The sequence below is a fragment of the Microtus pennsylvanicus genome, chromosome 2, assembly GCF_037038515.1.
Source record: "Microtus pennsylvanicus isolate mMicPen1 chromosome 2, mMicPen1.hap1, whole genome shotgun sequence".
NCBI classification, from domain to species: Eukaryota; Metazoa; Chordata; class Mammalia; order Rodentia; family Cricetidae; genus Microtus; species Microtus pennsylvanicus.
In genome coordinates this window covers 68,877,446-68,892,188 of record NC_134580.1, presented here as the reverse complement: position 1 = coordinate 68,892,188, position 14,743 = coordinate 68,877,446, and the positions used below count along the sequence as shown (strand labels likewise).

The window sequence follows — 14,743 nt, the reverse complement described above, 5'->3', positions numbered from 1 at the left end:
TCTGTGTATTCCTAGATGTCCTAGAACTTGCTCTGTAGAGCTCTGGCCTCAAACTCTGCCTGCCTCTGCCTCCCAGGTATTGGGATTAAAGGTACAGTCTACCACTTCACAGTGCTAGAGCTCTTCAGTGCCTCTTTAGTGCAGAGTCGCAGCATTCCATACCATAGACTGGCAGTGTCTTTTTGTTCTTCAGGTGTGACAAAGAAATCAAAGTTTCCTACACTGTATACAACAGACTGTCACTGCTGCTGAAGTCTCTTCTTGCTATAACGAGGGTGACACCAGCCTACAGACTCTCGAGAAAACAAGGGCATGAATATGTAATATTGTACAGGTAAATAGCAAGGATCTTGATTTACTCACCAGCTTCCCTGCAGTGTACATAGTCTGCCTGGCATTTACATGTTTTAGGATTGTGTTTTTATACAGACAGTTGGTTCCAGTATTATTTCTATAGTTTTGCAACTTTCCACATGAACCCCAGCTTTTCAGAGTTACCAGACCCACTGTCCTTTTGTCTCTATGCAGTTATGGCTCCTGTTGAGTGAATGTTGAGGTCCTGCAGATACACATTTCAAATCCAGAAAGGGAGTTTAAGAATTTTACCAACAAGCCTTGGGCCTGGGAAGATGACTTAGTGGTTAAAATCCTTGTCATGAAAACATTGAGAACCAGAAGTGAATGCCAGGTGGGCACAGCAGCCCCCTTGTAGGCCAAGGGAAGGCGGAGGTGGGTGTAAATGGATTTTTCTTTGGGCTGCCAGCTCAAAAAAAAACCAACACGGAGATTTGTGAAATTATGAATTATGAAAGCTCAGCTGATAGCTTAGGTTTGTCCCGCTAGTTACTATAACTTAAATTAACCCAGTTCTATTCATCTGCATGTTGCCATGTGACTCATGGCTTTTACCTCTCCTGAATGTTTGTTCCCTCTGTTTCCACTGGAGACTCCACTTTCTTTTTCCCAGAGTCCACTTTTGATGTAGGAGGGTCTTCTATTTATCTGTTGTTTCATTGGTTAATTAATAAAGAAAACTGCTTGGCCTGATAAGTCAGAACATAGGTAGGTGGGAAAGACAGAACAGAATGCTGGAGAAAGAAAGCAGAGTCGGTCAGACGCCATGCTGCCATGCTTTTCCCATCCGAGACGGACGGAGGCTAGAATCTTTGCTGGTAAGCCACCACCTCGTGGTGCTACACAGATTATTAGAAATGGGTTAAGCAAGATGAGAGAATTAGCCATTAAGAGGCTAGAACAAATGGGCCAGGCAGTGTTTAAATGAATACAATTTGTGTGTTGTTATTTCAGGTATAAAGCTAGCCATGCCGGAGCTGGGCAGGATGAAAAGCAGGCCTGCTCGCTCATCACTACACACTTTGTCCCCGGAAGTCCCATCTAACCTCTTCCTGCCTAGATAGTGGCCATTCAGCTCTTTATTAAACCAGTCAGAAGGCTCCTTAGGAGAACACAGAAAAGAAAAGCTTTTTCTTGGAATAAGGAGTAGGGTGGGCCTCTTGGAAGAGGTGACCATGAACTGCATTGAGGCAAGCACAGCCCTAGCAAGTAGAAATGCAAGAGAATGACAACTGCGTGCACATAGCGTGGACGGTAGCTGGCCAGGCAGCGATGGGCAGGGTGGGGGCAGAGCACTCCTCATTTTACTTTGCCAAATGACCTTGCATGGAGGAGTCCGGGAGAATAAAGTATGAGAACAAGGCAGAAGCTAGGCCTCCCCAGTCCTCCAAGACTGTTCTGTGTTAGACAGGAGCTCTTGCTTTAGTCTTTCTTTGGAGGGGGTGGTTTTGGTTTTTCAAGACAGGTTTCTATTTGTAACAGCCCTGGCTGTCCTGGAACTCTTCTCTGTAGACCAAACTTGCCTCAGACTCACAGAAATCTACCTGCCTCTGCCTCCCGAGTGCTGGGATTAAAGGCCACCGCCCACCTATGTCACCACCTCTCCGGCAGTTTAGCCTTTGTCAATGTAGAGCTGACTTGTAGAATTAGCATATTAATATGAAGGAACCAAAGGAAGACTTGCCAGTTATACTGAAACAACCCTATTCTGAGAATATTTATGAAGTCATTCTTAACTCTGTTTTTTTTTTCTTTTCTTTTTTTTTTTTTTTGGGTTTACGAGACAGGGTTTCTCTGTGGTTTTGGAGCCTGTCCTGGAACTAGCTCTTGTAGACCAGGCTGGTCTCGAACTCACAGAGATCCGCCTGCCTCTGCCTCCCGAGTGCTGGGATTAAAGGCGTGCGCCACCATGTCATTTCTTTCTTTCTTCCCTACAGGATTTATTTTGGGGAAGTTCAACTGAATGGTTTAGGAGAAGGTATGTATGTATTCAGGCCAGAAACATTTGTAGTGTTAAGAGCTAACTTCAAAGATGAGCCCAGCTGCTACTTGGATATGTGACAAACCTTGTATCACACACACCATAGTTTCAGAATATATAATACAGTAAGGAACAGGTAAGGAGCCGGGCCAGTTGTCCAAGTAGCTACGAGGGCCGACAATAATATTTCAGAAATTCCTGCAGGAACTCATTGTTTGGGGTTTCTCCCTCTCCTGTCTTTCTCTTACCCTTCCCCTCTTGCATGTCAATTAAGCATTGAGCTCCATACCCAGACCTTTTTATTGTGGTTTCTGTTTTGGGTTTTGGGTATTTTTTGTTTGTTTGTGTGTGTGTTGTTTGGTTGATTGGTTGGTTTTAGTTTTAGTTTTTTTATTTTGGTTTGTTTTGTTTTGTTTGCTTGCTTGTTTTGCTTTTTTCTCAGACAGGGTTTTTCCGTGTAACAGCTCTGGCTGTCCTAGAACCCACTCTGTAGCCTCTAATTCAGAGATAGTCACCTGCCTCTGCCTCCCTGAGTGCAGGGGTTAAAGGGATATGTCACCACTGCTGGGCATTTCTTTCAGTTTGTTTAAGATCTTTGAAGACAGTGTCTTTTGCTGGCACTGGATCAATAGAGAATACATTACAAGTGGGAAACACACACAAGAAACGGAAGCTGCTTTCTTCATATGCTGAGTAAATAGTGCCAGTGACTCTACAACAGGCTGGCTAGGGGTGCCGTCGGCATTCTCTGGAAAAAAGCCGATATTTTCTCTCTTCTTCTAGGCTTCCAGACAGTTCGAGTTGGAACAGTGGGCACCCCTGTTGGCACCATCACTCTTTCCTGTGCTTATAGAATTAATTTGGCATTCATGTCGACCAGGTAAGGAAGCTTCTTAGAGTACGTAAGAACTCTCCCAATGATGTTAAAATTTCTCTCCCAACGAAACTCCAAGACTAAAACTACAGTTCACATTGTCAAAAGCCACCTTTCCTGAACAATGCAGTTGAGACAGGGAGACAGACCTGCTGGAGCTGTAAAGTCGGGGTCTCTGTGGACTTGAAGGTAACTGGGAAGAAATTCTAACAAACATTGCAATGTGCTTTTTGCATTACAGGCAATTTGAGAGGACCCCACCTATCATGGGGATTATCATTGATCACTTTGTTGACCGTCCCTACCCCAGCTCCTCTCCCATGCACCCTTGCAATTACAGGTAAGGACTGGGGGATGCTCCGTCAAGCTGCAGCTAAGTAAAACATCCTGGCTGTGTGAGTAGAAATGAAAAAGGCTAGTTCCTTTCTTGCTTCTGCCTGTTAGGTACACCAAGGCTTGAGCCACAGCGTCTCCGGAACTCACTGAGCGTTTAGAGTCATGGGAGTGATGTCACTTTCTCCCATAGACTGCATAGGCACCGGGAATTTTTGGACTATGAAAAAATGTTTTTGGATTGCCATTTATAAACTCTGCATAAAACTTCTTGACATATATCCCGGCTTTTCCTAAGCACTGTTGGTGTACTTTCTGAAGTTGGCTACCATCATCATCAAGTTCACTGTTCTCTCCTCCTCCACTCTAGAACTGGTGAGGATGCTGGAGTCACATACCCGTCAGTGGAAGACTCTCAGGAAGTCTGTACCACCTCTTTTTCCACTTCCCCTCCCTCCCAGGTAGGGAAAGGGTTGTGGGCTATTGTGTGTATTCATGTGGGCTTTAGGGAATGTTGTCCAAATTTAGCTACAGCCCCTTTGGTGATAACAGTTATTTTAAGGACCTTTCTCCAGCAGTGATAGTGCTCGTTCCCAGGCTAACCATTCTGCTGTCACCTCAGATCCCTAACACTCAGTCACAGAGTCCTACTGCATTCTGACACCAGGGAAGCACTCTAACCTGCATGGGGTGATTTAGGTTTTGGGGGGTTTTGTTTTTTGGTTTTTCGAGACAGGGTTTCCCTGTAGTTTTTATGGCCTGTTCCGAAAGTAGCTCTTGTAGACCAGGCTGGCCTCAAACTCACTAAGATCTGCCTGCCTCTGCCTCCCGAGTGCTGGGATCTTTATTTATTTATTTATTTATTTTGATCTTTCAAGACGGGGTTTCTCTTTGTAAGTACCCTGGCTGTCCTGGAACTTGCTCTGTAGAGCAGGCTCTAACTCACAGAGATCCCCCTGCCTCTGCCTCTGCCTCCTTAGTAATGGGATTAAAGGCGTGCGCCATCATGCCCGGCAGCACTGCTTTACTTTAATAACTGGCACAGCTCTCCCTCTGCCTGTCCACATTCTCTATCCACATTTCAGCCATTAACTCTCCATGTGAGTGAGTCTGGAGTGGTGCACCCAGTTTCAGTACAATATTCTGAAGCCCTCATTCTCAGAGGAAGCATTGCTGTAGTCTGTACAGCAGGTATGGGTTGAGACTGTGGGACAGGCAATCATTATTTTTGCTGACTGGACTTTGTAGACTCCTCAGATGCCTTTACCATCCACCTCATTGCCTTGTCCTCTTCCACTTGGACTTGGGGTTCTTGTTTTTGAAATAATGTCTCACTGTATTCTTGGCTGGCCTAGAACACGCTATACAGACCAGGCTGGCTTTGAACCTGTGGCCATTCTCTTTTTCCTCTCCCCTTGAGTGTTGGAATTACAAGCATGCACACTATGACTTTTGCATTATTAGTTTCTTCTAGACCTATTTATTTTACTTTTTCTTTTTGAGATGGGGTCTAAATGTCCAAATTTAGCTACAGCCCCTTTGGTGATTACAGTTATTTTAAGGACCTTTCTCCAGCAGTGATAGTGCTCGTTCCCAGGCTAACCATTCTGCTGTCACCTCAGATCCCTAACACTCAGTCACAGAGTCCTACTGCATTCTGACACCAGGGAAGCACTCTAACCTGCATGGGGTTGACCAGGCTGGCCTTGAACTCACAGAGAGTGCCGTGCCTCTATCTTAGTGCCAGGATTAAAGGGCATGTACCACCATGCACTGCTAGGATTTTTTTTATTTGAAACAAGGTCTTATCACTTGAGATGCAGCCAAGTCCAACTTTGAATGCCTGATCTTCCTGCCTCCACCTCCCAAATGCTAGGATCAGGCATGTGTCACAGAGCTCAGCTACCAGTTTATTAATGGGGGGGGGGGGGGCGAGATTTTTCTTGTTAAGTTCTTTTATGTTAAAAAAATTTTTTTACTACATTTATTTATTTTCTGGTGGTTGGGGTATGCTACACTACACCTGTGGAAGTCAAATGGAAAGCTGAAACAGAAGAAGCCCAAATAACCAACATTCATATCAGTAGCTTTGAAATTCTAAACATGCCCAAGCTGCTATTCTGAAGTTCTTCCACCTGCAAGACCATATGAATACACACAGCTTTCAGTCACTCCCAGGATGACATAGGAAAGTGTACCTCCGAGCTTGCTAACAATCTGGCCCACAAATTTTATCTCTTTAAGCCTGTGCTGAGGGTTCCTAACCAAGTTCACCTCCACTCTGCTCAGGGCCTCCCGGGTTAGCTGTTCCTTCACTTCCGCCCACACCTTTCCAGCTGATGACAGACTAATGCTTGGTGTGGGTTTCTGCTTTGCCATGTCATTCCCACGTGAGTCAGACAGGCTGACAGGGATGCCCTGAGAGAACTGTCACTTCTCAGCACCCTCCTAGTCACTGCTTTGAGAGCCAGCATGCATCTCCCTGCGTCTCTCCTGGGTCGCACTCTCTGTCCAGCTTTTCACTGCTGCCCCTTCCGGAGGTTTTTGCCATTTCTTTCTCAAGGTCCTTCTCTTTCTCGTTTCTCCTGTCTCTGTGTCTGTGCACAGTGTGTGTTTACTGTCACAAAGGCACATTCTCAGACCCCTCCTCCTGTGCTGACGGACACTCTGAGGGTCCCCATGGCAGGACTGGCCTTTTCCCATCAAGTGAGTTCCTAATGGGAAGAAGGGGATGTGATGAGATGGACAGGGTACAGGGCAGAGTTATTTAGTCCCCGAGCATTCTGTGGGCTTATTTTAAGGCTTAGTAATTGATTTTAACAGGACACAGTCACCCTTCTCCTTCCATTTATGTGAAAAATACATGGAGTTATTTATATCAGATTTCCAAATAAACAGTCCGTGACTGGTAATCTTTCTAAATTCAGTATAAATAGGAGCCGTCCGTTCTCTGGGGTGATGGGGGTGTCATTAGAGACCTCAAGGACAGAGGAGAAAATAGGGTGACATGGGAAATTCACCCCAGGCTTGTGCCCAGGAGATCCGCTGAGCTGGAAGCATAGGGAACTAAGGAGCCAAGCAAGCACTCACTGCTGAGGCCTTTGGGGGGCTCTAAAGCTATTCCCAGATCAAACAAGTCTCTGTTCTCATAATGAAAAAGGCCTGGCTCACACGTTGTTCCACTGGGATCTCTGCTCCAAAGGATTCTGCCTTTCTGCTGAGCTCCAGCAGGGATCACATGCTAGGATTGCCTTTTTCTCCCTGCCTCTCCTCTGCCCTCTGTTTTCTCTTGCTCAGCTCTCAAGCTCTCGCCTTTCCTATCAGCCTGCTGTCCTGGGCCTTGGATCGGCTGACCTGGCTTATCCAGTAGTGTTTACTGCTGGCTTAAACACTACACACGCTCACCAGGTACCTTTAAGGATGGGGAGGACCACGGGCTTCCCAGGGCTGCCTCCCCTCCTTAGGGGCAACAGAATAGCTTGAAGGACTGAAATGACTTTCTGAGAAGGTGGATCCTTCAGGGTTTCACTGTCTTCCCTTCTTTCTCCCTCTATAGTCATGCATGTCTTTTAGTAGCCACATCTCAAGAGAATTAAGGTCCAAGATGGCTGCCTACCTAATGGAGGCATTGGTGATGGGAAAGCTTATGAGGTTCGCCTGCTGCGTGACAGTGCTGTAGTTCATTTTGTCTTTCCATTCCCTCCAAAGCTGATGGTTCCTGGAAAGGAAGGAGGGGTACCTCTTGCTCCCAGCCAGCCTGCTCACGGCACCCAGGCTGATCAGGAGAGACCGGTGACTCACACACCTTCTGAGGGAACCCACTGTGCCGCCACGCCATCTAGCAGGTGAGTTTGCATCATGGCAGGGATAACCTGAGATAAACTCAGCTTGATACTGCTTGCTCCAAGGGTGAAGGTCTTTGATGAGAGTCTAATACTGCAGCTAGTATTTGAGGAAGCTATCTGGAGCTTAGCTGCTGAGAGGAAATAGCAGGACTTTCTTTTTCTTCTTCATGTATTTTAATTGTGTGTGCGTGCGTGTGTGTGCCTGTGTGCGCGTGTGTGTGCGTGCGTGTGTGTGTGCGTGCGCGCGTGCATATGCATGTTTGTGTGCACATGCACACAGAAGTCGCCATGACTGGAGAAAGCCTGTCTCTTCCTCCCACCCTAAGAACTGTCTCTGGAAAGCTGCATTGAAAGCTGTCCTTCCCTGCCCTGCCTTTATTTGGACAGGTTGGGATAATGAGAATTTCTCATTAGAGAAATGCCCAATGTACTTTTTCATTGGCACAGTGGAGTAGTAGGAGGGGAAATCATTGGAAAATAATTTATTCTATTCCTGTCTTTATGAATGTTGGTCCTTTTTCGCCCCAGCTCCGATCACATGGTCACAGGGAGAGCTGTTAGTCACTTAGCTCTCTGGTTTTCTTATCCTGGACTCCTCCTGGATGGTGAGGGCTCTGAGAGCCAGGCTGGACAGCTGGCTCAGAGGTTAAAGAACACTGACTGTTCTTTGGGTGGCCCTGAGTTACAGTGTAATGTGTTATTCACATGTGACCATTTTAGTTGTTCCAGCAAGTCTAGTCTTCTTCCAAGCCAAAAAGCAGTGCAGTGGTATCAGCTAGACTTCTTTTTTTTTTTTAATTAATTTATTTATTATGTATACAGTGTTCTACATGCCTGTATGCCAGAAGAGGGCACCAGATCTCACTATAGGTACCTGGGAGGCACCCTGTGGTTGTTGGGAATTGAACATATGGCCTCTGGAGGAATAGCTAGTGCTTTTAATCTCTGAGCCATCTCTCCAGCCCCCCAGCTAGACTGCTAGCAGCACAGGCTGCTTCATGGGCAGGTGGGCTCAGGGACGAGAGTTGTCCTGTGGTCGGAGAGTGAGCACCACTTCCCCTTCCTTCTGCAGTGAGGACACTGAGACTGTATCTAACAGCAGTGAGGGACGGGCCTCACCCCACGATGTCTTGGAGACTGTCTTTGTCCGAAAAGTGGGAGCATTTGTCAACAAACCCATCAACCAGGTGATTTTCCTGCCACTGCCCTCGCGGATATCTGTTCTTAATAAGGTCCTGTGGAACTGCTGAAATTGATTGCAAAATTTGTATGTGTGCAAGTTTTTTGTTTGTTTGTTTGTTGTTGTTGTTTTGTTTTGTTTTGTTTTTCAAGACAGGTTTTTCTTGTTGCTTTGGAGCCTGTTCTGGAACTAGCTCTTGTAGACCAGGCTGGCCTTGAACTCACAGAGAGCCACCACCGCCCCAGCCTATGTGTGCAAGTTTGTCTTTGAAGAGGATCAGTAACAGTGGACCCTGTGACACACTGCTCCTCAGTTTCTGTGACTAAGCATTCCCAACTATATTCCCATAGTCCTCTGCTGTGAACATATGTGTTTGGAGGCCAGGGCGACGTGATTGGCCTAGCTGTGGAAAAGCTGCTGGGCCTCTAGGCTGCTGGCAGCCTGTAAGAAACAAGTGTGCTAAGGAAAGTCAGGCAGGAACACTTCTCTCCTTTATCTCTTCAGGTGGCCCTGACAAGTTTGGACATACCCTTTGCCATGTTTGCTCCCAAGAATTTGGAGCTGGAGGATGCTGATCCTATGGTGAGCCCACCAGTGACTACCAGTTTCCAGTAGATGCTGCCGTGGTCATCCTTCCTTGGCAGTCACTGAGTCCTTTACAGGACTTAAGCCAGGCTCCTTGGCTTATGAATTTGCAGCCATCATTGTCTGTCTGTCTCTCTGTCTCTCTCTCTTTTTTTTGTTTGAGATAAGGGCGACCTGGAACTCTGTGTAGCCCAAGAAAACCTCCAATTTGAAGTTCTCTTGCCTCAGCCTCCTGAGTGCTAGGATTACAATCATGCACCTCCATGCCCCGTGCAGCAGTATGTTTCTGCCATAGCTGTTATTTCCTGTTCAGAGTCTGCACTGACTCCGCCTTATTCTGAATTAGGTGAATCCCCCGGACTCCCCAGAGACCACGTCTCCTCTCCACGGCAGCCTGCACTCTGATGGCTCCAGCGGGGGCAGCAGTGGCAATCCACACGACGACTTTGTTGTGCTTGACTTTGTAAGTTACAGTCACCACCTGTGGTCTTCGCTGTTCTCTGAGGAGTAAAGCTAGAAGCATCTGCTGCCTGGGAACGAGATGTTCACTTCGGATGGGGTCTCTGAAGAAACATTTGGAGCCCTGTCAACAGCGAGGTCTCGGGGTCCCATCTCTGGGAATGCAGTGTGTATCTGCTCTCCAGAAGCCCTCTGCTTAGGGGGAGTTTGAAGGAAGGTGATAACCCTAACCAGAGGAAGGGATGGCATCATCAAGACTAGAGTGTAGCCCAGACAAGCAGGGTGCAAAGACTTCTCTCCCTTAGATGAGTCTAGAAGACACTCTTGTTGACTAGTTCCTGGAAAGCAGGAGTCGTGTTATTAGATAACCTTCTTTTGGTTTTCCTTCATGGTCCACAGATGAACTAACCTGAGTTTGTGTTGTTTTTAAAGAAACCTGCTTTTTCTAAAGATGACATTCTTCCGATGGACTTGGGGACCTTTTACCGTGAATTTCAGAATCCCCCTCAGCTGAGCAGCCTCTCCATAGATATTGGAGCCCAGTCTATGGCGGAAGACTTGGTATGGAAGCCCCCTCCCTCCCAAGGTTCCTCCTCTCGCCTCCTATCCTCATGTTGGCACCCAGGTGCCACAGGCGTAGCACTTTCTTCCTGTTACTCCACGCTGCCCCTCTGCCTTCTTTCTGGGCATCACTCTGTAGTCACACCTGACGTGCACATGCCGCCTGCTGCTCGTCTTGCTGCCTTGACTCATTTTTCTTTTTCACAACACTTTAAAAATATTTACTTACTATTTTTGCATGGGATGTGGCAGGAGTGTCGTGTCCATGCCACAACATATGTGTGTCATTCAGATCAGAGGACTACCATGTAGGGTTGCACAGTAACAAGAAGTGCTGGACCCACGAAGCCATCTCAGTGGCTTTCTTGGTGTTGTCCAGGCTGGCCTCATACTCTGCAATTTTCCTGCCTCTGCAAGGATTAAAGGTTGTGTGCTTCCATGCCTGGCTCTGAGTATTAGCCTTAAATGAGGCTGTCTAAGCACCACACTAGCACACATATTCTGTGTGTGTGTGTCTCTGTGTGTGTGTGTGTGTGTAACTGGGGATAAACCCTGGGCTTGCCTATGTAAGGCTCTGCCACTGAACGGCACACCCACACCATCCTTCAAAACATGGCTAAAACTATGTTTAAAATCATGAATCTTATAAAATAGGTTTTCAGCCGGGCGATGGTGGCGCATGCCTTTAATCCCAGCACTCGGGAGGCAGAGGCAGGCGGATCTCTGTGAGTTCGAGACCAGCCTGGTCTACAGAGCTAGTTCCAGGACAGGCTGCAAAGCCACAGAGAAACCCTGTCTCGAAAAACCAAAAAAAATTAAAAAATAAAAAAAATATAGGTTTTCATACAGAAGGGGTGACCTGCCAATGGTAGCAGTCTAAGTTTTAATCCCAGAGTGGGGAGCTTCTGAGTGGAGCCCTCTGATCCCTGGCATGTACTCAGAAGGAAGCAGTGTTCAAGAGATCCAGTTGTGGTCACTTAGCCAGTGCTAGCTGAGGCTCCCCTTCCACCTGGGCAGTGTTGTTAGGGTGTCCAAGCCACTTGAGTGTCTAAAGCACACCGTCTTTTCCTGGGTCTCTTATGCTTGCACCTCACTGTGGAAGGTCACCCTGCAGTGGAAAGCATTCTGGTGTAGTCTGCTGCTTGTCGCTGATGGAGGCTCCTCTAGGAAGGACAAGGTCTTCATCAACAGCCGGTGCTGCAGGACAGGCGGGCAGCATGGTTGTCTTTTCCTGGATTTTTTTTTTGTGGTGACTTTTCCCATGACTTCAAGCAGTCAAAAGATGCAGGTGTCCAACCTCCCACAGACCTGTGTACATCTTGAAAGTTCAGTGACTGCCTTGTCCCTGTTTTCCCAGGGACTAAGTTAAGATGGACTGGCTGCCTCCTCCAGGCCTTCTAGAGTAAGCCCCTCTCCTCTTTTTGTTACAGGATTCTTTACCAGAGAAACTGGCTGTGCATGAGAAGAATGTCCGAGAATTTGATGCCTTTGTTGAAACCCTGCAGTAAAAGTGTCCCGAGTATCCGCAGCATCCCCCTTCCTGTGGACCCAGCAAAGAACCTCCTCATCCTCAGCAGCTCCCTGCCTTCCTACTGTTTCTGGCCAGTGAAAAGCAGGGTGGTTCCCTATGGGACGTAGAAGCCCCCGCTCTTGGACCTCCTGGAGACTCATGGCAGCAATCAGACCCAGTGCCAGACTTTGGGAGGACTCTGGCTATACCAGAAGAGCTCAGCAGGGATCATCCTCAGCTGCCTCACAGAGGGTGTCACCCTTTCCTTCTGCTGCCAGCCCTGGCCTGGTCTACTCTGCAGCTCCCCTGCCTACTTGTCCTTCCAATCAGCCACTTGACATTCCAGCTGGTGGCGGGGACACTGGGCAAGACCAAGTGGGGCAAAGGAAGGCTCTGTGTCACCAGTAGTTACTGGGCCACCCCACTCTCCCTTCCTTTCCCTCCCGCTCCTTTCCCTCCATCTTTCCTCATGACAGTCACAGAAAAGCTCTTTCCTTCTCACCCTCCCTCAATTGCTGCTGCTTGGATATAGGACATGGTAAATATTTATTACTTTCAGAGAAACCAGATATTTTATAGAAAAATATGTTTGGGTTAGCAGTGTCACTGGGGAAGGAGTGGAGACCTCCTGTGAAGATTCCTCAGAACCTGCTGTTGATCTAAAGAGGGATGAGGGATGGGGCTGCAGAGAAACCCCTCAAGCTGTGTGGAGCTGCATTCCTTTGCACACGGTGCGCCTACTGAGCATCTTTCTGACAGAGCGTCTGCACAGTGACTGGCTCTATTCTAGGCCCCAGGAAACCTCGGGTGTGTTTAATGTAATGACTCACTCGAGACACATGGTGCCCCAGGGAGCAGTGTGTATCCTGCTGCTCAAGTCCCCGAGACTAGAGCAGGAGTGGGGAGCTATTCCTCCCTCCAATTCCAGAGTCTGTATATGGCCCTGGGTTTACAAGCTGGATTGGTTCCTTTTTGAGCTTATGGTTGACTTAAACTTCCAGGTATTGTTGCTTGAGTAAGTCAAGTGCCTCTGCCAGCCTGCCTGTTCCTCTGATCCCTATAGTCACTGGCAGCAGGTGTTACTCATTGGAGCAGGTGGCTCACAACTGCTTATTAGTAATCTGCATGTAATACTGGAGACTTTGACCTGTGCATGCTTCTGCTCCCGCAGAGAAATGTGCCCAGCAGTGGTGGCCAGATGGCACTGCAGCCTTTGGATCAGGCACATTCATGGCCTACTGAACCCGATTTGCCCCCACAGCCAGCACCGAGTAGGGGTGAGGGCATGGGTTCTTGGCAACTCAGCCAGTGGCCTTTGTGAAGCTGAGCGAGGGCATGGGTTCTTGGCAGATCAGCCAGTGGCCTTTGTGAAGCTGAGCAGAGCATCCTTCAAGGTTGCCTGTGCTCTTCAGCCCTGCACAAAGGGAACCAACTCCTGCAGCCACGCTTAGGCTGGGACCAGGTGGCTATGAGGCCCCTTCTCCAGTGCTTTGTTGGGAAATGAGAGCTACACTTGGAAATATAATCAAGGGGTTTCCAATAAAAGTTTTCTGTACTTTACAATTTCTTATTCGAAATGTTGTCTGGACAACTAGTCCACCATTCCCACTTCTCCCACTGGGCCATCACCAGGCTCCATAAGAAAGGAAGGGTTGAGCCTGAATTTCAGGAACTCTTGAGTCTGTCTTGACCAAATACCTTACCGCCTTGGCTCCCTAGAGCCTTGTAGTGTTCCCCAGGCCAGGGCCATGTGCTTGAACACAAAGTACATGAAGAACCCTTGTGAAGCCTCTTTTAAGGGTGGGCTGTCATCACCAGCATTCTGTCCCCTCACATAGCATACCTGCCGCCCTGTCTGCAGGACAGAATACTGGGAGAAAGACAGCAGCAGAGGATGTGACAAGGAATGGTGACTGATCTGGTGAAAAGGGTTGTTGCTGAGAAATAAGGGAAGTGGAAGTCAAGTGGCCTGTCCAGGTTCTGCTACTTCATCTGACAGGCTCCAGCAAGGGCAGTGGGCTCTCAGAGGAGCTGCCTGCAGCCCAGCTTACAGTCTTCAGATCTCACTACCTCCTAGTGCACACTGCAGGGCTGAAGGTGCAAACGTGAACTAGATAACACTTGAGAACACAGCTGTCTAACCCTGGCTCAGAAACAGTAACACTTGCTGAGCCACCTTTGGCTGGAGTCTCCAAAAGCAGTGCTCAGCTGCTCCATGACCAGCAGTGTGTTGTATTCTTAAAACACCCATTCCTGAGAGACCTGTTGCTAAGATTTTGTTTAGCTTAGCACCTAAGTAACTGCAGAGGCCCAGCCAGGGGCCCAACTCAAGTACACAGCTCTCCCTGTCTCCGGCCCTGCTGTTTGCCTGGCTCACCACCTCACTGTCACCCAGCTACAGCTAGTACAATGTGCAGGAAAGGAAGCTGTAAAGTCCTGAGTCTCGGCACTGGGATCAAGGCGATGGAACTGCTTCCTTGAAGGTCAGAACCAGTGTTTATTACCGCCATCTTAACACTGGAACCAGCAACTCTGGCTGGGCTGCCCCTGCCCAAAAGAAGAAAAGCAGACCCACCCTGGGCAACCACAGCCACCTGATAGCAATAGGCAGGTGTCTGGAACCCGCCCCGACAACTTTGACAGGTGAAATTCTGTCATCCTAGTTGGAAGCCATTAATTAACTGTAATAAAATATATACTACTGGATGGTGGTGGTGCACACCTTTAATCCCAGCACTTGGGAGGCAGAGGTAGGCAGCTCCATGTAAGTTCAAGGCCAGCCTGGTCTACAGAGCAACTTCCAGGACAGCCAAGGCTGCACAGAGAAACCCTTTCTTGAACTCCCCCCACCCAACAAGTGTAATGGTACAAACTTAAAATCGCAACACTCAAAAGGATCACAAGGTTGAAACCAGCTTGGGCTACAAAATGAGACTACGTCTCAGAAGACAACCCACCTAAGATTTACCATCTTGGGTGTGTCAGGTGCACGCCTTTGATCCCAGTACTGAGAGGGAGAGGCAGGCAGATCTCTGAGTTCCAGGATTTAAAAATAAACAAA

General features: G+C 47.9%; 1 protein-coding gene across 10 annotated transcripts in view; it reads left to right on the top strand.

The window, feature by feature from the left end:
* Atg13 (autophagy related 13) overlaps positions 1 to 13,245 on the top strand; it is a 41,175-nt gene extending 27,930 nt beyond the window's left edge. For 2 of the 10 annotated variants that reach the window (XM_075961383.1, XM_075961382.1), the window contains 13 exons: positions 194 to 334; positions 2,292 to 2,332; positions 3,119 to 3,215; positions 3,451 to 3,549; positions 3,913 to 4,003; positions 6,150 to 6,248; positions 6,867 to 6,950; positions 7,251 to 7,387; positions 8,460 to 8,574; positions 9,072 to 9,149; positions 9,499 to 9,615; positions 10,044 to 10,172; positions 11,603 to 13,245. In XM_075961383.1, the coding sequence (XP_075817498.1) occupies positions 194 to 334; positions 2,292 to 2,332; positions 3,119 to 3,215; positions 3,451 to 3,549; positions 3,913 to 4,003; positions 6,150 to 6,248; positions 6,867 to 6,950; positions 7,251 to 7,387; positions 8,460 to 8,574; positions 9,072 to 9,149; positions 9,499 to 9,615; positions 10,044 to 10,172; positions 11,603 to 11,680 (1,306 nt within the window). In that variant the 3' untranslated portion in view covers positions 11,681 to 13,245. Of the gene's footprint in view, positions 1 to 193; positions 335 to 2,291; positions 2,333 to 3,118; positions 3,216 to 3,450; positions 3,550 to 3,912; positions 4,004 to 6,149; positions 6,249 to 6,839; positions 6,951 to 7,250; positions 7,388 to 8,459; positions 8,575 to 9,071; positions 9,150 to 9,498; positions 9,616 to 10,043; positions 10,173 to 11,602 lie in introns of all 10 variants that reach the window. The other 8 variants (XM_075961381.1, XM_075961380.1, XM_075961386.1 and 5 more) reach the window with 4 other exon arrangements.
* The last annotated feature ends 1,498 nt before the right edge of the window (positions 13,246 to 14,743 follow it).